Source organism: Chelmon rostratus, chromosome 2 (assembly GCF_017976325.1).
Source record: "Chelmon rostratus isolate fCheRos1 chromosome 2, fCheRos1.pri, whole genome shotgun sequence".
NCBI lineage: Eukaryota > Metazoa > Chordata > Actinopteri > Chaetodontiformes > Chaetodontidae > Chelmon > Chelmon rostratus.
The window spans coordinates 2,034,589-2,060,894 of NC_055659.1; the positions used below are offsets into that span (position 1 = coordinate 2,034,589).

General features: G+C 43.6%; 1 protein-coding gene across 1 annotated transcript in view; it reads left to right on the plus strand.

The window, feature by feature from the left end:
- si:dkey-49n23.1 (semaphorin-3D) overlaps nucleotides 1-26,306 on the plus strand; it is an 85,478-nt gene that overhangs the window by 10,518 nt on the left and 48,654 nt on the right. Inside the window, exon 2 of the mRNA XM_041944415.1 lies at nucleotides 25,489-25,750. Coding sequence (XP_041800349.1) covers nucleotides 25,567-25,750 — 184 coding nt within the window. The 5' untranslated portion in view covers nucleotides 25,489-25,566. The remainder of the gene's footprint in view (nucleotides 1-25,488; nucleotides 25,751-26,306) is intronic.

The window sequence follows — 26,306 nt, forward strand, 5'->3', positions numbered from 1 at the left end:
TTCCTTCCCCTCCGAGACCATCTGAGCAAACCTGGAGGCTGGCGCCAAGTGACCCCAGTGCAACACACACACACACACACACACTCAGAAAGAGTGGACACAAACACAGCAACATTATAATATTATGCCAGTGGAACATCTGTCTACAGGGTTCAGACACTGATTGAAAGTTACAAGATTGACAAGCCCGGAGGCACGAGGTTTCTGGACTCAAATGCAGAACTCAGACACCACAGCAAGGTTTCAAAATCAATGAAGAATTTATTAAACAAAAGGCGCTCAGGATAATTACAGCTCATACAAGGTATGGCAGAAAAGTTCAACAAAAGACGCTAAGGAATAATTTGGAAAAATAACGTTAACACAAAAAGGGCTCAATCGGCAAAATAAAGTATCAAATGAAAATCAAGAATAATGCTAGAAAAATACTATAACTAAACTAGGACTTACTTACAAAACAGACCAGGAACAACAAGGAGACAAGGATCTAGGAATGCTGGATAAATCACGGCTTGGTACAAGGACGTGGCACGAGACAATCTGGCACAGGACAAAGGGAGACGCGGACTATATATACACGAGGTAACAATGAACAGGTGGAGACAATTAAGGCGGGGTAGACAATCAGACACACCGGGAAATCAAGGGCCTGAAACGAGAGGAGAGTTAGGTTTCACAATAAAACAGGAAGTGTAAGACAAGACATGACGCTCGTGAACAAAAACACTTAACAGATCTGACGAGACATGACAAAGATTTTATTAGAAGAAGAAGAATTTATTAATTTGATGTTGGTCTCTGTTTCAGTGCTTTCAAGGTAGCATTAGCATAATGCTACACGGTGCTGTACCTGCTATGGCCAATCACGCGTGTTGGATGTGTTTAACCTGGTTATTCCAACACGTCTGCACTGACGTCTGTCGTTTCTGAAGAAAGACTCGAGCAATCAGAGTGTTTCAGTATTTATTAATGAAACTATGTTGAACTGACAGAAAAAACAACTCGATAACTCTAAAAGATGTTTTGACATTAAATGTTAAAGTTGCCATTTGATCAAAAATTTTCTTCCCCCTCACTTTGAAAACTCAGCTCTGAAAAGCAAGAAAGAAAAGCAAAAAAAGGGAAACTGTTACTTAAAATAAGCCAAAATATTCTGCCGACACAACAGGAAGTTTAAAGTATCTGGTTAAACGAGGTGCAGCCAGACTGAAAACGAGTGCTTTTGTCTTGATACAGAGAAATTCTGACTTCGACAGTTTTTGTTCTCGTCAGTCGATCAAACCGTTTTATGATTCTGGAGATTCTGTTTGAAGCATGAAGTTACTCAGAGCCAGAAATAAAATCTCTGTATGAAGATACATCATCTTATTTCAATAATTAAGGACAAAAAAAGCTTGAAATACGATACAATATATCTTCTCAGACAGAAACTTCGTCCTGGTTTCAGATGTTTCATATTTTGATTTTGCGTCTCGCAGTGTTTTTCCTTTTGTGGGATGTTTGAGCCTCACTGTGCACAGTTTGTTTTCCCTGTCATCTGCTGAACGTTTCTCTGAGCTCACCTTCAATCACAGGTAAACCTGCAGGTCGACTTTCAAATGACAAATATTTGCAGACTCAGAGATTCTGGATTCTTTGATGAGGAGATGCAACTCAGAGAATTTCTAACGAGGTAATTGAACTTTTAGTGGATATCAGATGCAAATAATTATTCAGATCAGGGTATTTTATTTGTTTTAAAGCATGTGTGGAGTTAACAAACTCCTCCGATGCAACAACAGTCAGCCAACGTGAACTCAGCTCAGGCCGAATGATTTGCCAACATTTCTACAATGTCAGAAATCAAAATATTAAACAAATATATAAATATTAATGCTCAACACAGAAGTTCTCCACAAGAGGCAACCAGAGGCAAAGATGTAATCTGACACACGGTCTCATGAACCAACAGCACACACACACACAGCACCACATACACGCTTTCACACACAATTTGCTTATTTTACAGTTTCCAAGAGCAGCTAAACGTTGTCGTCGTGTCCTTGATTCTTCTGCACATGTTGTTCATGACTGTCGGCTCCCCGCTGGCCTCTGTTTTGTCTGTACGAGTATGAAAATAACAGGCCGGGACACACACACACACACACACACACATCCACCGCCAAGAATCAGAATCCACATTGAACATAAATACAGTTAACACACACACATGAAAATGAAAGCTTTGTTTTTATTCATGTCCTCACGGGAAACATTTATTTGAATTACTGCAGGACAATGAAGTCGACCTTATTTTAGAGGCCATTGTTTCTTCTTGTGTGTGTGTGTGTGTGTGGGTGTGTGCGTTGCAGAAAATTGAAATACATTATTCAAACACAGTCTCTTAAGCTCTGTGTGTTGCTCATGGGCACTACAGCCTGGTGTGTAGTTAGCGTTAGCTCTGAGTCTTTTCTTTCTGTCGTTTCAGAACAAACTTTATTCCCAGTGATGAGAGAGCGTTGCAGAGTTTGTTGCTATTTGTTGTTTCATTGATGTTGGTGGAAGAAAACATAATTTCAAACATCAGCTGGCTTCATTTGCAGAGTTTTGAGCTGATATGTTGAATATCTGTATCTATATATCTATATATTTTGCTGAAAAAGAGAAAATCAATACGTTCAGCCTTTAATAATTGAAACAGACTTCTGTGACGTCACACACTGGTTTGTGGATTATGGACGGAAGCCTTGACTTCGGCATTATGGCCGTTACCACCCTTGTTATGTGGAGCCAGAAGTGACCATATTTGGATGAGAGGGTGGAGGATGCTCGTTGCTACGCCTCTATCCTGATTGGATCTGACTGAGAACTGGTCGTGGTAGAGACTTGTCAAACACAAGGCAGCGACGCCCTAAAGCAACATCCTGCTTTATCGTCTATTTTCATCAAAATTGGATCATGATTTACTAAATGAACTTCATGCTGTGTTGAAGAAGACGTGAAATTAATGACCGAGACCTAAAACTCATTCAGAAACTGTTCACTGAGGTAATAAATCAAGTGAGACATCTGTGAAGTTTATGTACATTCAGACTCCTGGCTTCACTTTTTCCTCGGTTTGTACAGTCTGTTGTTTCAGCACAGAAAACTCAGCACACTCATTCTTCTGCTGCTGCTGTTTGTGTTTCTTGACATCAGCCTGATACCTGCAGACAGCTGCTAGTTAGCGTTAGCCACTTACCTGGCAGGTGGTGACGGATGGAACCAATCACTCTCACCTCTCGTAACCAGAGATCACCAAACTTTCACAGAGAGCACAGATCCCTGTTCAGTCTGTCCTGCTTATACATGCAGCTGTTAAAGTCATGATAGCCAGAGCAGGTAGACACCTGGAGTCAGGAGAAACCTGGAGTCAGGAGAAACCTGGAGTCAGGAGACACCTGGAGTCAGGAGAAACCTGGAGTCAGGAGACACCTGGAGTCAGGAGGCACCTGGAGTCAGGAGACACCTGGAGTCAGGAGACATCTGGAGTCTGGAGAAACCTGGAGTCAGGAGACACCTGGAGTCAGGAGACATCTGGAGTCAGGAGAAACCTGGAGTCAGGAGACACCTGGAGTCAGGAGACACCTGGAGTCAGGAGAAACCTGGAGTCAGGAGGCACCTGCAGTCAGGAGACACCTGGAGTCAGGAGGCACCTGGAGTCAGGAGGCACCTGGAGTCGGCAAGCACCTGGAGTCATGAGACACCTGCAGTCAGGAGACACCTGGAGTCAGGAGGCACCTGGAGTCGGCAAGCACCTGGAGTCATGAGACACCTGGAGTCAGGAGGCACCTGGAATCACGAGGCACATGGAGTCAGGAGACACCTGGAGTCAGGAGACACCTGGAGTCAGCAAGCACCTGGAGTCAGGAGACACCTGGAGTCAGGAGACACCTGGAGTCAGCAAGCACCTGGAGTCAGCAAGCACCTGGAGTCAGGAGACACCTGGAGTCAGGAGGCACCTGGAGTCAGGAGGCACCTGGAGTCAGGAGACACCTGGAGTCAGGAGACATCTGGAGTCTGGAGAAACCTGGAGTCAGGAGGCACCTGGAATCAGGAGACACCTGGAGTCAGGAGAAACCTGGAGTCAGGAGACACCTGGAGTCAGGAGACACCTGGAGTCAGGAGAAACCTGGAGTCAGGAGGCACCTGCAGTCAGGAGACACCTGGAGTCAGGAGGCACCTGGAGTCAGGAGGCACCTGGAGTCGGCAAGCACCTGGAGTCATGAGACACCTGCAGTCAGGAGACACCTGGAGTCAGGAGGCACCTGGAGTCGGCAAGCACCTGGAGTCATGAGACACCTGGAGTCAGGAGGCACCTGGAATCACGAGGCACATGGAGTCAGGAGACACCTGGAGTCAGGAGACACCTGGAGTCAGCAAGCACCTGGAGTCAGGAGACACCTGGAGTCAGGAGACACCTGGAGTCAGCAAGCACCTGGAGTCAGCAAGCACCTGGAGTCAGGAGACACCTGGAGTCAGCAAGCACCTGGAGTCAGGAGACACCTGGAATCAGGAGACACCTGGAGTCAGGAGGCACCTGGAGTCAGGAGGCACCTGGAGTCAGGAGGCACCTGGAGTCGGCAAGCACCTGGAGTCATGAGACACCTGGAGTCAGGAGGCACCTGGAATCACGAGGCACATGGAGTCAGGAGACACCTGGAGTCAGGAGACACCTGGAGTCAGCAAGCACCTGGAGTCAGGAGACACCTGGAGTCAGGAGACACCTGGAGTCAGCAAGCACCTGGAGTCAGCAAGCACCTGGAGTCAGGAGACACCTGGAGTCAGCAAGCACCTGGAGTCAGGAGACACCTGGAATCAGGAGACACCTGGAGTCAGGAGGCACCTGGAGCCACGACAGTCCTGTAAACTTCACGTCAAAGTTTGTTTCTGGTCTCTTCCTGCTTTTTCAAATCCACTTTAACTTTCTTGAACTCCACCTGTTAAGAATTAGGTGTGTGTTGTGGAAACAAACACAGATTTAAAACAGAGCTTCACAGTTTGGGTGGGCACTGCTGCAGTTTTCTTCTTTTCTAAGCTTCTTCATGATGATTCTGTGTGTGTGTGTGTGTGTGTGTGTGTGTGTGTGTGTGTTTTACACGATGCCTCCTCGTCCTTGTTTTCCTGAAAATCCAGAGTTCAATGAAAAACACATGTGCACAGTCACAGAAACACACATCAGGAGCTAATGAGGGAATCCTTCACTTCACTGTATGGCACACACACACACACACACACACACACCACACACACACACACACACACACACACAGAAAGTAGTGTTGTACATTATAATACCCTTTAATTTATTATAATCTCTGCATCTCACACACGCACACACACACACACAGCACCTCTGGGTGTAGTTATGGCTGAGTGGAGTTATCTGGAAATGCTTTGGGAGGAATCTTATAATGAAAGCTCGTCTATAGTGGTTTCACTCTCTGCTTTAAAGGCAGGAAATAAATAAATAAAAATAGTGGAAGAGAAGAGGAGCAGTTCTGAAAAACTGAAACACGTTTCCAGAGGAAAGAAATTATTGTTGAATATTTGCTGATGAAGAGTGAACTTCACATGTTTGCTTTGTGTGAATAATAGTTTGAGAAATACAGAATCGGTTTGATCAGAAGCTGCAGGGTTTGTATCCTCTGATTAGAGTCATGTTTGAGTTCACAGTCAGCATCAAACCGCTGAGATGAGTATTCAACACGTTTATATGATGAGTATTTGATGAATATTTGGTGAATATTTGGTGAATATTTGATGAATATTTGATGAATATTTGATGAATATTTGGTGAATATTTGGTTAATATTTGAAAAATATTTGGTGAATATTTGATAAATATTTGATGAATATTTGATGAATATTTGATGAGTATTTGGTGAATATTTGATGAATATTTGGTGAATGTTTGATGAATATTTGATGAATGTTTGGTGAATATTTGGTGAATATTTGATGAATATTTGGTGAATATTTGATATTTGGTGAATATTTGATAAATATTTGGTGAATATTTGATGAATATTTGATATTTGGTGAATATTTGATGAATATTTGATAAATGGTGAATATTTGGTGAATATTTGATGAATATTTGGTGAATATTTGGTGAATATTTGATAAATATTTGATGAATATTTGATGAATATTTGGTGAATATTTGATGAATATTTGATGAATATTTGGTGAATATTTGATGAATATTTGATGAATATTTGGTGAATATTTGATGAATATTTGGTGAATATTTGATGAATATTTGATGAATATTTGGTGAATATTTGATGAATATTTGGTGAATATTTGGTGAATATTTGATGAATATTTGATGAATATTTGGTGAATATTTGGTGAAGATTTGATGAATATTTGGTGAAGATTTGGTGAATGTTTGGTGAATATTTGATGAATGTTTGGTGAATATTTGGTGAATATTTGATGAATATTTGATGAATATTTGGTGAACATTTGGACTTACATATTTGTGTGTATGACTTTAAACCTTGTGGTGTTTTTTCGAGCGTTTCCCAGAATCTGGGGGAGCTTTGCTGCTGCGGTGCTGAAGACGATGTTGGTCATTCTTAAAAATGATAATTGGTTAACTGGATGTTGGTTTATTTGATCTTTTCATTCAGATGCTGTTCCTACGTGTTGCTTCTCTTTCATTTAGAAACTGAAATGTAAAATCCAGGTTTTAGTAGCTGTGCTGTATAAATGGAGTTGTGATATAATTCTAATTGAACCTTAGCTAAACTTCTCTGTTAGTGTGTGTGTGTCTGTCCACATGACACACACACACACACACACACACACACTTCCTGTCCTTTACAACTTGAACTTGCCTTCAACAGTCGGACAGAATACTTTCTGTTTCCCAGAGAAACTTTATTTGCTTCCTGCTCCTCAAATCAAACGACACAATCAGAGCTGCCTGCTGCAGTTTAATGTCAGCACTCAAACGTCACAAAGGCCGCAGACTTTGAGGCTTTGTGACGCTTCCTCGCTTCAGCGTTGGAAGAAACATGTGGCTTTTTTCTTTTTATTGCAGCCGTTAGAAGAGTGTCCCCATCTGCGACTGTTTTCCATCAAACATCGTCTCGGTTCAGCTCTGTTGTCTCCTGCAGTCGCTCAGATAATAAGCGTGTGTGTTTGTGTCACTGTGGTGTGTGCGTGCAGTTTAATCTATGCAGGCCATGTGTGTATGTGTGTTTGTACGTGTGTTAAAAGCAGCCATCTTTCTGTTTTAATCTTTTTCAGGTAAAAAACAGTTGATCTGTATCATTTTTTGAATAATCTTTGACTTGTTGAGTTGTTGAGCCAATAAACCGGTGAGTGTGTGACGAGCTAATATTAGCCGATCGCTCTCTCAGCAGAGCTTTGGCTCTGGTTGGCTCTGACACTGATCCGGCTCGCTTTGGGTTTATTTCTGACTTTCTTTCATCGTAGTTCTGCAGTACCTTGCTGTGCAGGTAGCCACAGTTAGCTCCTGTTTTTATATGAAGCAGTGTTTTCTGGCCTGATACGAGGAACAGTGTGCAGCTGCAGAGTGGAGGTTTGATTTTCTCTGCCATTGGAAGTCCTGATCTGTTCCTGGAGTCGTTTGATTTGAGTGTAAAGGGATGAAAGATGTCTGAACTGCATCGGTTTCAGCTCTTCCTGCGTGTCTCCTGTAACATCAGCGCGTCGGTGAAGTTGCTGTTTGTTGGTCAGATCAGAGAATCATCAGACACCAGAGAGACTGTGTGTGTGTGTGTGTGTGTGTGTGTGTGTGTGTGTGCGTGTGCGTGTGTGTGCGTGTGCGTGCGTGTGTGTGTGTGCGTGTGTGTGTGCGTGTGTGTGTGTGTGCGTGCGTGCGTGCGTGTGTGTGCGTGTGTGTGTGGAGGAGTGCAGGGCGTAGCTGGTAATGTCTGGGATCAGTGTCACAGCGACGGGAGGTACGGGGGCAGTGGGAGTAGATGATCTCTCCTCCTCTGATATCTTATCATCACAGCACAGATTCAGACCACAGATACACACCGTCAAGCACACCGGCCTCACACACACGCCTGGAAACCCTCTCCTCCGTCAGCCTCTTTGGCAGCTCACCAGCCTGCATGTGAGGCTTGTATTTGACTCTGGAGGCTGCACTGATACACCGGCTGGTATTTGGCCTCCTGGCCCTTCATACTGTATCATCCACAGCTGAAAGGATTCAGATTCTTTCCTCGTTCCATGAAAACGGCCTGTTTTCTTGACACTGCTGTGTTTTCAGTGATGGTTTAACTCATTTTCATTCATTTTATTAATATTAAAGCCAAGTGTAGTATCCCAATCTTTCAGGTGCCAGTTTTTTGTGAGTCAAACTCGACAAAATAGCTGCTAAATAAAACACTGACTCGAGGTTAAAACAGATACAGATAACGTTGGTCAGCACAAAATATTCACTCTTAAGTCAGCTGTAAAACTCACATCAAGGCTGTTAACGTCGTTTAAAGTTTATTAAAACCAGCTTCTGTGTCTAATAGGCGAAATAAGTCAAGACTGAAATGAAAATCTGCCCTCAGAGTTTAAATGTAAACCTGTTAACACCGTAAATCAGGGGTCTCAAACTCAATTCACCTGGGGGCCGCTGGAGGCAGAGTCTGGGTGAGGCTGGGCCGCATCAGGTTTTCCACAAGAAAAGCTCTGATAAAAACGTTCCAATGTTCTCAAATATCTTTATTTTTTAACACAAAATAAGATGAAAAAATAAATAAACAAGTTAATAATTAATACAAAAATAAATCAATCAATAATAAATACATAAAATAATTTTGATAATAATAATACAGCAAATATAGACAACTGAAGAAACCACATATACTTCCTGACTAGAGAAATCTAATTATTTTTATCCAGATTCAATTGTCTGTATTAACAGCTCTTTAACTTTTAACTTTCTGAACATAAATGGAAAAATGAACATGAACTGTTCTGAACATGGCTTCTCTTGCCTACTTCTTGCTGCAAGAGATCTGGCACCGCCTCTTCTCGCATAGCCGAGCCACATTTGGCTTGAGGGAGGAAGTAGTTGATGTCCCGATGTCCCGCCCTCGAGAGCCATATACCCCACCGTGATTGGTAGGTTCGTTCAGCTCCGCACACAACACTGTAAAGTGTCATTCGTATCAAACTTGCGGGCCGCACTAACATTAATCTTTCACATTAAGACGGGGGCCACAAACTATCGTCCCACGGGCCGCAGTTGGCCCGGGGGCCGCGAGCTTGAGACCCCTGCCGTAAATATTCATATCAATGAATATAAAACAAAGCTCGACCACTGAGCCGCAGCGTTTCTGAGAGATCAAACCATCTCTCTGCAGGTATAATGACTAAATAAAATGAGAAGAAACCAGTTAAACCAGTTCACTCTCTCTGCTGGTGGAGGAGAGTTGGCTTCACCCGTCAGCAGACACATTTCTGTGGAGAACAAACGTGGGCCGTAACGCACAGCGAGTGCCGCTCACTTCACTTCCCTCAATAGAAAACTGCAGTTTCAAGGAGCTGACGCCCACACACACACACACACACACACACACACACACTCACACAAGCATGGCCACATGTGATTGTTTTAAAGTCATTTATGTTCTTTATTTTTCCAATCAGCTCATCAGCTGTCAAAAACCACATCAGATTGTTATGAAGTTTTGAAGAAAGCAGCTCCTGCAGCTGAAGAACAGACGTGAAACAAGACTGAAACATGAGTCTGTGTTTGTTTTTCTGGTGTTAGCGCTGCAGTGGTTTCTGATGCGAGTCTAAAAATAGACAGGATGATATAGAAATATGACGTGTTTCTGAGAAAAAAGGCCGTATTGTCCCGTAAAACAATGATTCACATCCACCGTGAGCCGCCCAGCGGTCAGTCCGACCAGCAGCCGTTGAAGTGTGAAGCCTTCCTCCAAAAACACGAAACTCATCAGTGAGATCCATCCTCCACCGGCTGGAGGATGAAAACACCATCAGCAACGTCCCGCTGGTGTCGCAGCTGTGGGTGAAGCAGGGCCGTTGGCCGGCCGGTGGGGGGTTTTCTGCTGCTCCCGCTCAGACTGACATTAAAGCAGCTTTCCTTTCAGACGACTCCCCTCTTCACACAACGGGCTGAGAGAGAGGAGGAGAGAGGACGGGGATGAAGAGGAGGATGAAGAAGAGTCTCGAAGTTTAAGCTTCACACGCATTCTTCTTCTTTGTCTCCGTGTGAGGAGAAGCCAGGAGGGTCCGCTCGCCTCCCGGCTGCTCCCAGTGTTCCCACCACCCCCAGTGAATAGACGCTCCTTTCACTGCTCGCTAAGACGCCTAATGAGGGGGAACTACTTTCTGTCTCGCTGTGACGCCGTCAGTCCAGAGGCTGCTGTGTGTGTGTGTGTGTGTGTGTGTGTGTGTGTGTGTGTGTGTGTGTGTGTGGTCACAGAGCAAATATAAAACAGTGTTTTTCTCCTCGCTGCTGCTGCTGCTGCAAATGTTTTATTCCTCAGAGTTTGTGACCTGGTTTCAGCCGGTGGTGCTCGAGGGATGAAGCTGTCGATCGGTCGTTCTGAAATATCTCAACAACTGTGAGATGGAGAATGAATGTTTGACTTTGGTGATGCACAGACTTCTAATCCAGAACCACCAGCAGGTCCACGGTTGTCTTTATCAGGTCTGTACGTGATGGATTGGGACAGAACTTTGTACATTCACTGTCCTCAGACGATGAATCCTGATGATGCTGCTGACCCAGACTCAGCCGGGAAGTTTTGGTTTTGAGTGAAAATGACCTGAAAACTGTTGACTGTCATGAACACCGGTTCAAACACTCACCATCGATCGCCATCATCAGCTCAACACCTAGATGTTCTGCATGTTAGCATTTAGCTCAAAGCACCGCGGCGCCTCACAGAGCTGCTGGCGTCGCTGTAGACTTGTTTCCTCAGACAGCAGCTTTGACCCAGAGATTCCTTTCCTTCATGTTAGTGCTTCTACCCTGGTTAAGTAGCCTTCATACCTGCGTGGTCTTGTTTTTTGTCTGTTTTAATTGAGTTTATTGTTGATGTTTTATTTGAAGATTCGCCATATTCGCTGTCTGGCTCGACCTACTCTGTGCAGATTGATGCATCAGCCATAAAAAGTAGACTCGTGGTGTGTTTCCTGCAGGGCAAAAACGGGAATGGAATGGCCGCGATCAGCACCCAGTGAAATTTTCATGTTCCAAATGTCGTACAGCTGGTGTTTTCACTACAAACCGCCCATGAAGTGTGTGCTCCCTCTTATCAGTAAATGTTCCCTCATCTCATTAATACAGTGAAATGCAAGACTTCAGTGTTTCAGACTCAGACGCAGTAAAAGCAGAGCGGTAATATCTCTAAAAACCTGTGGACGTTACACACTCAGCATAATTACTGTTCTTTGCTGTGACCTGAGAAACATTTGAACCTGCAGTTCAGCTCATTAAAGCACAAATTCCGGGCGCACTAAATCTCGCCAAAGCTCTAACTCATGTGGAACACGCCCTTATCTCACCGCAGTCGCTTGTAAATTTACATTTTTTCTTACCTTTCTGCATACCAGCCTTTAAAGGTCCCTTCAGACTGATTGGAATTTCAGGCTGTTGAAGACTTATCGACTGCTCAGGCCAACATATGGACTCCTGTGTTATTGCAATATGTCAGAACTGACTGAAGCTCAGTAATTCAGGTTACGGCGGATTATGGCCGTTAAAGGGCCGTTCCACCGAATGTCAACATTCACTCACAGTGTTCCCTTTGTGCAGCTCGAAGGTGAGAAATTTCAGACTTTACATGAATCTGGATGCGGATCAAAACTCTCAGAACCTCGATGCAGATGAGATCTATCAAACGTTTGAAGTTCGTGTCTGCAAACTGTTTCACTGCAGCAAGAACACAACTCCGACAACACTGAGTGATGGCAACCGTTTCCATTTAAAACGCGAAATATTGAATCATCAACATTCATAAACCCACATTAGTCAAAAAGTCGTTTTTTGTGAACTTTTAACCAAAGAGCTGCAGCTATAAATGATCTAAAATCCTTCATAATCCTGCAGTAGATTGGTGTAAGCTGCAGGACTAACCTGGATCCTCATGTTTGAAGTCAGTATCAGCAGAGATTCATTTAGCTCTGATGCTAATTAGTCTCTTATTAAATCTATAATGCAGGTAGCAGCTTCCCATTGGTCTGTTGCTGGTTAAAATGACCAACAGCAGATTAGATCAGCAGTAGCTCATTACTGTTGAAGTAAAGCTGAATTTAAACGTTTGCTCTCTGGTTGATGTGTCTCTGCTGCTGCTGCTCCAGCTCAATGTGTCACATACATTTAATGAACATTTCATATATTCTGCTGCTCAACACATTCATTAATTAAGTGTTTCTGCCTTCTCACACAACAAAGCCTGCTCAGATATCTGTGAGTCAGAGTTATTTTAACCTTCAGTTAGTTGCTCATGTTAAACATTAAACTAAAGGAGTTTGGATAAGGGAGTCAAAAAGATTCAGGTCCAACTCTGAGTTTTCAGAGTTTTGATGTGATGAAATGCTTTCAGACCCTGATTATCAGTAATAAAAGCCACATGCAGAAAACAACAGGATGCTGAGACGCAGCTGCATTTAATAATGAATCTAAACAACGCAGCAGTAAACACACACTGTAAATAGCTGACGACTAATGCAGCCGTGAACTGGCAACCAGTCATTACTATGTGGCCTAGTTTCGACCTGTAGTCCCGTTCATAATCATCCCATTCAGTAATAAATCTGACGAATGTCTTTTAAATGAGCCACAGCCTTCAAAACTGCTGAAAGGTTGCCAGGTACTCTGCAGGATTTCCCCCCTTTTCAGACTCAACTTTGGATTTGACTGATGTTTAGTATTTTAAATGGGTGGCAGCAGGTTGCCTCGAGGTTTTTTTAACACACACACACACACACACACACTGAAACAGAAAAAAAACCCCTCCAGACTGAACTCTGTTGAGGCAATAACAAACTGAAGGTTCCCGCTGGTCGGCTTTCTACACTCCACCCTTCCACAAATCCCAAAGGCAGGAGCCGAGACATAAAAGCAGCATCCATCTAACCTGACAGGGCCCATACATCACTCATACTGCACATGACTGATGATGTGCACACACACACACACACACACACACACACACACACACGCACACACACACGTCTCACTGTGTTGTTTCCTCACTCGAACAATAAGCAACAGTTTCCTTCTGGGCTTCTTCCAGGAAAACGCCTCATTTCTGTGTAGATGAAGAGGAAGAATGGAAAGAAAAGACAGAAACAAAGTGAAAGAACATGTTCGCTCTGCACCTGTAGCATGAACTCATCAGGTCCAGGTCCCTAACGCACACACACACACACACACACACACACACACTGATGTCTGCCAGGACACATGAGACCGTCTGCAAAAGACTCCAATGAGTTCCAGTTCATTCCAGTCTTGTCTAATCTATCATATTCTATGTAGATACCTCATTCTAAATATGAGATTAAAAAGAAAGAAAGAAAGAAGTGTGAGGACATTTTTTGGCATTTTGTCTGATAGTTAATAAACTGTCAGTCTCATATAATCTTATAGGACACAGACAGGAAACAACAGGGGGAGGATGACATTAAACGTGTTAAACTCTAGACAGAAATAGAGTTTTACAGATTAAAGAACACATTCAGAGTTTTTCAGGTCGTTATACTCATGCTTTGTGTTCAGTGACGGAGATACGCTGTAAGAAACAGGGTACAAACCCACCTTCCTCCACAGTTACAGTCTTTTTAGAGTGAAATTCCCTGTTTGAGGAGGAGGGATACCTGCCTGAACAAATCAGTAAACCTGCAAACGACAACCAGGATGAAGATGCTCAGACTCAGACAGCTTCAGTCTCATATTAGCTGTGACTAAACTTAAGAGGACTGTGGATTTTGTCCTTACAGTCAACATACTAATGTTTATGCCTTCCCTCTCATTTAAGTGTGTTGGCATGCTAACATTTGCTAATTATCACATCTTAGACTGGTGGGAATGTCATTAGTTTTGCAGTAATTTAGTCCCAAATCAAAGTGTTTGACTGATCTGACGTAGCCGTTGTCATCACTGCCGTCACGCTGCTGATGCTGACGCTGCCGACGCCGCCGCCGCTGCTGCTGCTGAGGCTCAAACCAGGACTAAAGCCATCAGCTGTGACAGAAACATGATTTTCCCTGAATGTGCAGACAGTCTGGACTTGTTGATTTGTTGCCGTGTTCCTGACCGACTTATCTGAATCTCTTGTTCTTGTAGATTAAATATTATTTACGTCATGCTGCATCACGAGCTAACTGTAACCCGTCAGAGCAGACGCTGATAAAACCTGCTGACGAACGTCTTCCACAGAAATGATTTTTAATGGCTGAGGCAGTTTTTACATCTGGAAATATAACAAACAAACGTGTTTGCCTCGACTTCCTCAAACATCGTGACGATCAAGCTGAGTAACAGGCTGCAGGTGTGTTCCTCTGCTCTGACAGCGTGCTTGAAGGACGGCGTGGAACATGTCACTAACTTAAAGGATTTGGGAGTTGTGTAAGAACCAAGGGGCCCATTTCCTATTCTTCTCTTTCCCTGCACTGCCATCAGGAAGTGGATGACATCAGCTGTTTTCCTCTTCCCAGAAACCCCCAGAGAGCGACAGAGTTTCCTCGAGGACAGATAGAGGGAGAGGCAGTGATCAGAGGGAGGTTAAGAGGATGGTTTCCTCTTCCCAGAATTCCCTGTACATGGCAGCCCAGTTCCCACAATGCTGTTTGTTTGTCTTGACTCTCCGCTGGAAAAACTACACTCGTCTCGTCCGGCTCAGAGTCTTTCATCCGAAAATGAAACCAGGGTGTTTATTCGTCTCGTCCCGCTTCTCTGTCCGCGTGCTGGAAGGCGATCTCGTGACCTCTGGAGTAATGAAGCTGAACCGTGTTTGCGTCGCTCACAGTGAATCCTGGATCAGGACTGAACCGGATTCAGACCATCGCTCTCCTGTTCGCGTCTTCTCTGAGGTCACTCTTACGCCTGTAGTTCTGCTCCGGTTCACGTTCACGCTGACCTTTTACAGTAAACATGAAGTCATCCGGACTGACACTGATTGGACCATTCTGGTGATGTCATCCTGCATCATCAGTGCTATACATAGATAAATGTGGGAAAACCAAATTCCGCTGACAGCACGTCGCCTGCTGCGTGTTCATTTATTTCCACAAAGGGGAAGAAGTGATGAAGAGCATCATTAGTTGCTGTTAGAAACAGTGAAGAAGAGGCAGAATCAGCACCAAAACAGTGACATCATGTAAAGTAGCTCACATCATGTAATGGATAAGTGCTGGAGGACCACTCCCTTTTAACTCTTTTTCACTCTCTGATTGGTCACGTACCTGTTACCATAGTTACAAAATGATCTTCCGCATTGATCACTTTTGCAGATCGCTTCCTTCAAAGTTCACCACCGGCGATCAAATGGTGGAGAAACAAGTCAGGTGTGTTAGTGCCTCAATAAACCACCTGTCACAAGTCACACCTGTGTAGGTAATCACTCATCAGTGCGGCTGAGGTTTAACTGATAAAAAAAGCAACATCACCAAGTAGCTTTGATACCATCCAGAATAATCAATTATACTGAACTGAAATTAAATGAGACACTGAAACATTATTAAAAACTGATTAATTCAAAAATCACTCATATTCAAGATTTACTATTAATTACATGTAACTTTGTTACTGTTGACCCACATCTGCTTCACACAGAAACAATGAAGAAGAGCAGACAGAAGAGTCTTTCATGACTTCAAACAAGTAGATCAAATATCTGATGGTCAGACTTTTCCTCTAATATTCACCTGAAATCTGTTCTTGACTCTCAGTTTTTTATCCGTTTCATCATCTCGTAAGAGGAGAGAACTTTGGAACGTTTCACCATCACTAACCTTCCTGTCCTGGATTCAAGAATGTTGTTTTGCTTTCCTGTGGAGAGCCTGACGTCTCCCAGCATGACTCTGAAGTCACATCTCAGAGCCGTGAAAAGGCCCGAGCACCGACTTCTGTAACCCTGAAGCAGTGGGAATAAAACTAAAACCTTCTCCAACAGACCCAGAGTCAGTCCAGAGGGCGATAAACCCAAAACAACATCACTCTGGAACTGATCATAGCTGATCACATCTGAGCACGTGAATTAGCTGTAAATTTAGATAAAATCATTTAGCGTGTTGGACATTTTCCATTTTATGTTTCTGGACTGAAGCACACATTATATCCCTGATTTGACTCCAGACTCCATTGAAATAAAAGTAGATTTAGGAGTTTTCTTTCATCTTGATTAAGGAACATGAAATACAGAGATGTACCCAAAAAAACCCAGAGCCCTCATGATGAATCTAGCAGTAAAAGTACATAATGTGCTTTAACTACTTGTTTGTTTAAGTGAGAGTACACCCAGCAGCAGCAGGCCTGTGTCCACTGCAGCCCCCAGCTCGCAGATTTCTGCTCCCGCTGCAGTCAATTCCATCCAAATGAGCTTTTTATGTGCTTGACTCTGAATCAAGAATTCTGCAATAATTTCCTCCTCAGAGGAAAAAAACACCCTGAAACCAAGTCATTCATATGTGTTATGAGTCAAGCAGGTTTCAGGAACTGTCTAATGCCGGCACCAGCGGGGTTATAGGGATCCCTTAACTGCAGTGGTTTCAAACATTTTCTGCACAAGAGCCAAATGTGTTAATCTTTTTGGAAAAGCATTTACCTGAAACGCATGAGGAGGACTTAATTGATCCCTGTGTGGGAGTGATGTCATTTCCTGCTCCAGGTAATGATTTGATTTTGTTCCATCCTCTCTCTGGTGACATTTTCACACATTTTTACATCTGGCAGGACTGAATCTGTAGAAACTCCAAACTGAATAGAATAAAAAGAAGTTAAGAAACTAGATGCCCTCACAATGTTCCTGTGATTTTAAAGTGATAACGAAGCACAAAGCATCAGGATGAATTAAGATATTCAGAGGGATGAATGGAAGGGATTCTCTGACGCAGCCTCAATTTCGACAATCTGACCTTTTGCTCAACATCTGCGTTCGCTTGTGAATGTTTTCACCTCGACACGTCAGTGAAGTTCAGCCTCCGCAAAGTAAATCAGAGCAGTTGCGTGAAGGGAAAAATGTTTCCCCCCCTGCAAAGTGGAGGAAAACCTCTGAGAGTTACTGTCTCTTTATGTTCCTGCTTTCATCATTTCCATCCACCTGAACATTTGCACATGTTGTCCACGGACCAAGAATGTGTGTATTCCTCCTCCTCGGAAAGTAGATCTGTCCAGAATATTTCACAGCTGTGGGATGTTTTCAAACATGAAGGAGAAAATCAGCGTGAAAAGACGTAGAGATCTTATTTTCATAGTTTTCTTTAACTGTTCAGGTCACAGTAGTAGAAGAACAGTGAAGTGTCCGCTGCCTGTTGAGTATTCCTCTCGTGATGCTTTCAAAGACCTGTGGTTTAAAGGCTCTTCACACCTCCCACATGTGCTCGTAAAGTGAGGTTTCCTGCCTGTCGTATAAGCTGCTCATCGCTACTGTTACGGTGTCTGTGTGACCTCGAACTCTCGGTCAGTAAACCAAAACGCTGTTGTGCTCTGTTCAACCACAGAGATCCAGAGATCTTAGTGGTTTACAGTCAGGTACCAGGTACCAGGCTGGACCTGCTCTCTGAGCTCCGATGAAAAAACCCCCTCCCAAACTCTCCCCTCTGCAGCAGGTCAGCAGGAAGTCAGAAACATGCAGAATAACTGTCTTTACATTTGATTAAACAGGATCCTTCTGAATCTCTTATGAGATAACCATGGGATGTTAATCTCAACATCTAAAGACGACCCAGAGCTAAAACAAGTTCTGTCAGACAGATGAATCATTTCCTGTTCGGTTGACTGAGGACCTGAATGTTTTTCATGTTTCTGAGGCTGGAGGGAAAGTCCCACAGTGGTGAAGCACTGCAGAAGAAAAGAGATCACCAAAGTGATCACAGTTCATCCTGGGGGGATCTGAGAGGGTGTGAATTTAGTGGGAGTCGATCCAAGAGTTGACAGACAGACTGACAGACTGTTAGCATGGCTTAAAACTTTATTAATACATCCAACTTTAGCTGTGAGAGCTCTGTCTGATCTTTAATCTAGTTTTTTTCTATTTTATTTATCTAGTACAGTTTCTGTGCACATGTGCATCTATTTTTCTTACCTACCTCAGGTCAGCTTAGAGAAATTTATGTCTATAACATTTTCCAATATTATTAATTCTTAATATTAATGTTAATTATAAGACATTAGGCAGACTCCAAGGTGCAGGAGAGATCCATCCATCAGCTACACCTGTCAACAGGGGCAGAGCCCGCCCTGGACAGGTCACCAGCCAATCACAGTGGACCTAATCCAACATGAAAGCAGCTGTTTGAGCCCACTTTAATTTTGATCCGCTCTGACTCAGTTTCAGACTCACACTGAAATACACTGATACAGTGCTGATCTGCAGCTTTCGTGCAGCTCTGCAGTGAAAACATGTTAAAAGCACGTTCTGTAAACAGAAATCGTCGGCGCGTGATGAAAGTAAATGAGTTTTTAAATGTTCCTTTTGCATCACATGAACTGTGATCTGCACATTTGAAGAGCTTCAGGTTGTCTGGAGAGGTCAGAGCACAAGCTTCAGGACTGCGAGGGTGGAGGGGGAAAGACAGGAGACGAGGAGAGGAGTGTGGTCAGGGTGAGAAGTTTAATGAAGGAGGGGAAACAGGATAAAGTTGATTGGATGAGCGATTGTGACGGAGAGAAGACGGCGATAAGAGACGGAGAGACCTCGAGTGGAAGCAGAAACCAGAGATATTAACTTAATGTTGAAGTGATAAGATGACAGGAGGGATCAGTGGGGAGGGACGGATGGAAGGAGGGGAGTTTTTAAATCACGGCGAGGACTAGAGGGTTTGCAGAGAGACGTTGTAAAGCTGTCGCCTCCTCATAGCATCGCTCAGAGAAGAGGAGGGAAGGAGGAGAGGAGGGACGGAGAGAGGAGAGGGAGAGAGGAGGAAAAAGGAGGATGAGGATTAAAGAAAGGAATTATAGAGCCGTGAGGAGGAGGAAGACATGAAGTTATAAATAAAAGAGGTTAAACTAGAAACAGTAGAAGAAGAATTGCTGGGAGTAATGGAATCAGGGCCGCTGATAAATCAGCCGGGCTCTTTCAGCTCAGGCCACATTTTCACCTCGTCATCCCGTAAACACAATAAAACGACTTTAATCCCTCGAGCAGTGGCGAGAAACGCCGGCTTTCCTCCTGCCGAGCACTCCGGGGAGCCGGAGGTCACAGAAAGCATCTGAAGTATTCAGAGGCTCTGATTTTACGAGGCCGCTCAGAAGTGGATTCGGTGCTATCGTAACAGGAGCGGGCAGTGCCTCCCATCATGCATCTGTTCCTGCAGCAGCGACCGTCTCAGTCAGTTATCATGATGCTACATTATCATCTGTCACGAAGTCTAAATGAGGATCCTCACTGATGCTGCTGGAGACAGTAAAAGTACAAACCTCTGGTAAAATGTAATGTATTAATATTTTATTTTGTGGAGATTTTTGATTTAATGCTGGAAGACAAAACCCATATTTATGTCTCCGTGGCAGCGTCCGTCCGTCCAATATGACAGGAACTCGTTCACTTTGACTCGATGATGAGGTCAAAGGTCACTGTGACCACACACAACACATTTTTAACCATAACTCAAGAATTCATTTGCTATTTCTCACTTAATTTCACCCAAATGTCTCACAGGATAATTTAAGAAGTGATGACATTTTATATCCGTCAGGTCAAAGGTCAGCTTCACTGTGACATCATGATGATGTGCAGAAACTCTTTTCTGTCCGTTATTCAGCTGCAGAACTCAGGATCTGGGGCGTCCACCTTGGAACTGAGCTGATTGTCAAAATCTTCTGAGCTTGCGTGTGAAGCCTCCACATCTCACTGTTTGTAGCTTCTCCGCAGCAGCATCCATGTTTGAAGCTTTGTAGTCAAACACGAGCTGATTGGCTCTGCTGATATTCATCTTCAGGTGATTGTTGTTGCTCCATGTGATGAAGCTGATGTCTCTTAGTGAAGACAGCTTGTTTCTACCTGGACATTATTCACTGGAGCTTCAGTTTCACCAACAAAAGTCTTCACTACATATATTATCTGAGTCTGGACAGATAAGTCTTTTAGACCTGAAATTAAACCTGTAAATCTCACATGTGGCAGCTGATCAAAGTGAAACTGAATATTTGAAAAAGGTCTCAGAGGTTTTACTGCTAACATAAATTTCTTGTCAGATAGTTTAGATGGATTCATTTTAAATATAATTTAATGGTATTTTATGTCTTTTTTTTACACTCTGATCAACAAAGATGGTGTCGGCTGAAACAGTTTTCACAGCTTCTTCTTTGATGGTGCAACACAGAACTTGAATTTAATCTAATTCTCACAGATGTTACAGTAAAGCTTCACTGTACTGCTGAATGTTTGACTTTATCTCAGACACATTAACCAGAGCAGAAATCTTTTCTCCACAAAAACACTTTCTTCTCTCTTGAAGCTTGAAATGTTCGGCACCAGTTTTCCATATTGAGGAAGTCCAGTTTAGACTTTTTATTCTCTCTTTATTCAAACAAACTTTTCCCTGTGCTAACAGAGGAAGCTCCACACAAAGACTCGACGTTTCACGGCAAAAATGGTCTATTTCAGGAGCGTCGTGTCGGAGGATGTAGGTTTGAGGGTCAGTGTGATACAGTTTCTCTTCCTCTGTCAGGGTCTGTCTATTATCTGATTCATTCTTTTCTTTCTTTGTTTAACTCCAAATATTTCCATCCTCTAACCTCTCTCCTCGTCTCTCTCGTGCTGTATCTCTTCATCGAAACAGGAAAAATAAAAAAACTAACACATGTAATCAAACCGTTCCTCACTACATTTAAACGAGTGTAACGATGGACGTCCAGACACAGCTGAGATCTTTGTTTTGTTTACTCATTGTTTCGCCCCGCCCCCCCGCGGTGCAACAGGAAGAGACAATAAAGATGGTCGAGCTGATAACCATGGGAACCGTTTCCCTCATTCATATCATCACCTCTGCTCTGTGTGCATGTTGTAAAACTAGAAAAGTTCGTTCATTTGAAACATCAGCTTCTCTTTTACGTGACGATGGAACGATTCTGTGATTTTTACCTTTAGATAATCTTTATTAATAGCATTGTTAGTGCTGATGTTGTGTCGGTTTACTTGTGGGAAACTTGAGCTTTTAAGGGCGCCACACAAACAATGAACAAACGTGACCCCTCAGAGAGGCTGCAGCTGCGAAAGCTGGAGAATTGTTGTCGGCCAATCAGAGGAAAAGACGCATTTCAGCGTGTTAAAGGTGAAACAAAGGTGGCGTGTTTGTGACGTGACTCCTGCAGGACGTCACGTCCTCCTGCCAGGCTGATGGTGACAGTAGAAGCTCCTCCTGGAGGGCTTCCTCTAACCAGCCCCTCTTCTTCTCTTGACGTGGGTTTTATGTCATGAGTGGAAGGGCTGGATGACGTAGTGTCCAGAGTGGAGATACACACATGTAAACAGCTAACTGTGCTAGCAGGGGTTTTATTCTGGTGAGTGTTTGTTTCTCAGAACATCAGTGTTCAGTGGAGTTTTCCATTAATACGAAGCAGAAAGAGTGAATTTTAAGAGGGAAATCTCGTGTCTTGAATAATTGGTTGGCAGCTCATTTCTAATATGGACGAAACACTTGATTTTATGACGTTGTGCATCTAAAAGGTTTAACCGTAGAGACCGAACTCAGCGCCGTCCTCTGTGGCCTGCAGGCGACCTGAATCTGAACCAACCGAAGGACAAACACACGTAAACAAACGTCTATTTTCACTGGATGGAAGCTGACGTGTCCTCGTCCGGTTAGCTTCACCGCATTGTGTTGGTGGGGGGGGTGTGTGTGTGCGTGTTGGTGTGTTTGTGTATCTCAGGTTCGCATGTGTTTGAATGTTTGAATCAAATCAACAGACGGTCAGAGGAAACAAATGATGAGTTTCCTTCAGGGATTTATTTAAAAACTGTTGTCAACACCCAGGTTTCCTTTGCACCGAGCAAACACACACACACACACACACACACACACACTTTGTATGTCAGATGAGCAGAGAGGAAGAGACAGTTTGTTCCTCGTCTGTCTCCATGTTGACATGTTGGTCTGAGGAGGTCGTTTCCTCGAGTCAAGTGTTCAACACAAATGAACTGCGGTGATGTGAAACATACGATGTTGTCAAAGTCACGTTAGACTGCAGCACGACTGTGCACAGTGCACGCAAACATAATCACATCAGTTATTATTCATGACATGTTCGCTTCAAAGTTATTTATTCTTCGCTGCAGACACGACCTGTTTTCAGTGTCCTTTGTCTTTGCTGTGTCTGTCTTGTCATCTGTGTCTCTGTGTTCGACGTGACCCAGTAAAAACATCCTTAAATGTAAAAAACTGAATGAAACACAACTGAAAATGATGTCGTGCATTCAGTCTCAGCTCTCAGAGGACGCTCAGACAAAAGTAGCTGAAATGTGGAAACTGTGTTTGTGTCTGGCAGCACTTTTTAATGTTATATAAATAATATGAAGCATTACAGAGGATAATCTGTCAGAACCAGGAATTTAAAGGGGATGCTTTTAATTTGAAGGGCAGACGGTGGATAAAAATGGCTGGATGTTAAGGGCTGTGATTAACTTGTCATCCACGGTTGTTTTGAAGTCTCTTAGTAGCATTAAAGCTTTGAAACTCAACTCTAATCCAGGTCATTTTTCCACAATGAAAACATTTTGAAGCCTTTTGAGGTTCATTTTGTTGAACGTGGACAAAATGAGAGAAAAGAAAAGGTCGACTCACTGGTCAGCTCTTCACGCCGCCCCTGAAACAGAGAACAAGTAGAAATCTAAATGTTGTCTGAGCTGTTTTGAATTGAGATTTGCACATTTTGGAGCCCTCAGTGTCAGAGTCGTGCTGCAGAGTCGTGGCGAGGTCGGACTGTCTTTCCTCTCTCAGCAGGCGTCTTTTCAACCTGTTGAGCTTTTTAAAACCTGCTGACAAGACGCTAGCCAGCACGCCACTGTGACAGATTGTGATAAATTATGATATTTTGATAACGTGGAACTGTGCTGCAAGATCAGCAGATTAGGCTGCATTTTCCACCTGGAATAATTTCATGGTTCGGCTACAGTTACAGTGTGGGGGGGATTAGAGTGGAGTTCAATTCAGCAATTTGTATTTTAGTGACCTTTTGAAAGAAAAATGTGTTTGATCTGTTAGATGCAGAGCCTGGAGGGGTCAGGAGGCCCGACCACAGCCTCTGTTTGAAGTGACTGGAAAGTAAATCAGAAAACTCCAAAGAGATGCAAAAGAAGTACGACAAGATGCTAAATGACCGCAAAAGATGTGGAAGTCTTCTTGCTCCTGTGTTTGAGGGGTGGGGGGTCTGTTGCACAATGTGCTCGGGGGCTTGTTGTCTTATAATTTGTCGATGGAGTACGAGGCGTCAGCGTTCAAGCCAGCGAACAGAGCTCACTGTCTTTCCTCTCTCAGCGGCTTCTTTCTCCTGCTCTTCTCAAAGTAAACTCTTAAAATTGGCCCGCCACCGCAGCAATAAACGGCACAAAATGATGAATTGACCCGTTTCCCGCGTGGACTACGTTCCCACATTAGCTCAGCCACCCAGTTCCTGCTGCACGTATCGCTCCTGTCGACCAGAGATTTATTCAGGTGGCCACTAGCTTGCTCAGGACACATCCGAAGTGCAGAGGGAACAAGGGAATCAGTCAAAAAAGCAAAACTATGGTCTTTAGTGTGTTTATTTAGCAGATTTGCAGTGATTGGATTAGACCTGATATCAGGATTGTTGAGCCATAAATCTCAAAACTTATTGGTTCCAGTTGGAATTTGAATTTAATTATCTGAGTTTCATCACCTTGTTTTGGGAAAAGAGGAGCTTTAATGTGTTTTTATTCAGGTTTCTGGTTACCACATGACCAAACTTAATCTGGTATAAATCCATATATAATGTCGTTTTATTTAATACACATGATGCAGATTAGACACAAATTTTCTTGCTTTTCAAGTCTCTGTGCGAACAGAAAGCAAATCCTCAGGTTGTCTTATAACGTCCTCAGATCAGCCTGTCTCATTATTTACGGTCTGACTGCAGCTCTGGACTGTCTCTCTCTCTGTCTGTCTCATTTACTCTCACTCTCTCTGTTCCTGCTTGGCCCTCTGTTAGGAATGTTTAATAAATGAGACCTCTGGATATTGTGCGAGTCCGGCCAAAAGGCTCCGCTCAGTGTTTTCTCACATTAAGAGGCTGGTGAGCTCCTTTGGTTGGAGTCTGGTCTCGTCCAATATGAATGTAAACATCTTAAATTCTAATTCCAGTTATTTATCTTTGTTTCATTTACTGGGATCTGTTGCCATCTGACAACGAACTACTGAAGATGCTGTTTGTTCCATCAGGGTGAAACAGCTGTTAAATAAACTGTATGTTCATGGTTTCCATCACATTTTGTACGACATTTGTCACGATGCTGCAGAGGATGAATCCTAATTACTTTGGTAATTTTTTATTTAGCGCCACCAGCTGGTCAAAATGTCCACTTGGCCAACACTCTATAAAACTAATGACAGTCGTGTTAGCATTAAGCTCAAAGAACAGCTAACACTAAGTAAAGTTACATCTGATGGATGTAAACAAGACAAACGCCTGCAGCCGTATGAGCAGCTCTGCTGCAGCTCACCTGAGGTTGCATTTAGGTATGGAGGTGCTTTGAGCTAAATGCTAACATTAGCATGCTAACATGCTCCCAACAGTAATGTTAACATGTTGATGTTTAGCAGGTTAATTAGGTATACATCATGTTCGTCATCTTAGGTTAGCATGCTAGCATTTGCTAATTGGTAATAAAACCAAAGTGCAGCTGAGGCTGATGGGAAAATCTTCAGTTCTGCAGATATTTGGTCTCAAAGCAGTGTTGGACAAATCCGAATTTTGGCCTGAGGACGGCTCTAGATGAAAAGGATCACACTTCATCCTGTGGAAGATACAAAGGTCTAGACTAGATTTGCTGGCAAGCCGTCCAATAGTTATTCACTCTGTCAGCTTATTGTGGCACTAGAGGAAAAGTCAGTTAGGATGCATCCTCAGGGAACCATGAACGTCTGCACAGAACTTCCTGCTGATACTTGCTGTAGATATTTACGTCTGGCCCAAAGTGGTGAACCGACCAGCCGACAGACTGACATTGCTGCCCACAGAGCCACGCTGCTAGCTTAAGTTTAATCCTGTGTTACAAAGCGCATTAAACATGATATTTAACTAACTTCCTCTCTGTCGTTTCTCCTCGTCAGCTGCAGCCACCTTGTGATGTGAGCGGCTGGTTCAGCCTTCTGCATCTATCTGTCCACATCAGTGAAGATCAATCAGAGATGGCGGCGATCTTAGCTGCAGCCCTGCAGGCGGCCGGCGGCGGAGGAAGAGGGGTGAAGTGTCTTCAGGTACTGGTGGTGTCTCTCCTCCCGCTGCTGTGGCTGCAACCTGCGGACTCCAGCACTGATCCTGATGCCAAATCCTGGAGCCAGACCGGACCACGGCTGCAGCTGTCCCACTCAGGTAGGAGACACATCAACAGCCACTGCTCTCCCACGCACGTTGTTTCAGAAATTACAGGTTTTGTCCTGCATTTGAACAGCAGCATTAATCATGAGTGTCCTTCGTCGCAGCTTTCTGGTAAACACACGAGAATTCAGAATGAACTGTGTCTATATGATCAGTTTTGGTCATTGAGTTGCCGAGTTATTCAGGCTGTTTGTTCTCAGCTTTGTGATTTTCTCTTTGGTTTGTGGCAGATTTTTACTGCAGCACAGACTGAAAAACAGCCCAGAAACGAGTGAGAACTGGAGGCAGAACTGGTCTGTCTGCCATGTGTCTTTTACTTTGACTATTATCACATGGAAACATCTCTTTCATGCTTTTACTTCCTTTTCTGTGCTTGTTGGTTCGGTGCATCTTGTAACACTGCAACAAAAGCTCAGTCCAAACTGGGTGAAGTTCCTGATGAAAGTGAAGTGTTGGATTATTTCCCTGCTGTCTGATTTCAGGAAGGTCTGGATCCAGTTCTAGGTTTCCAGTGGTTTTCTCAGCGGGCGTATTGCTGTCAGAGCTGGAG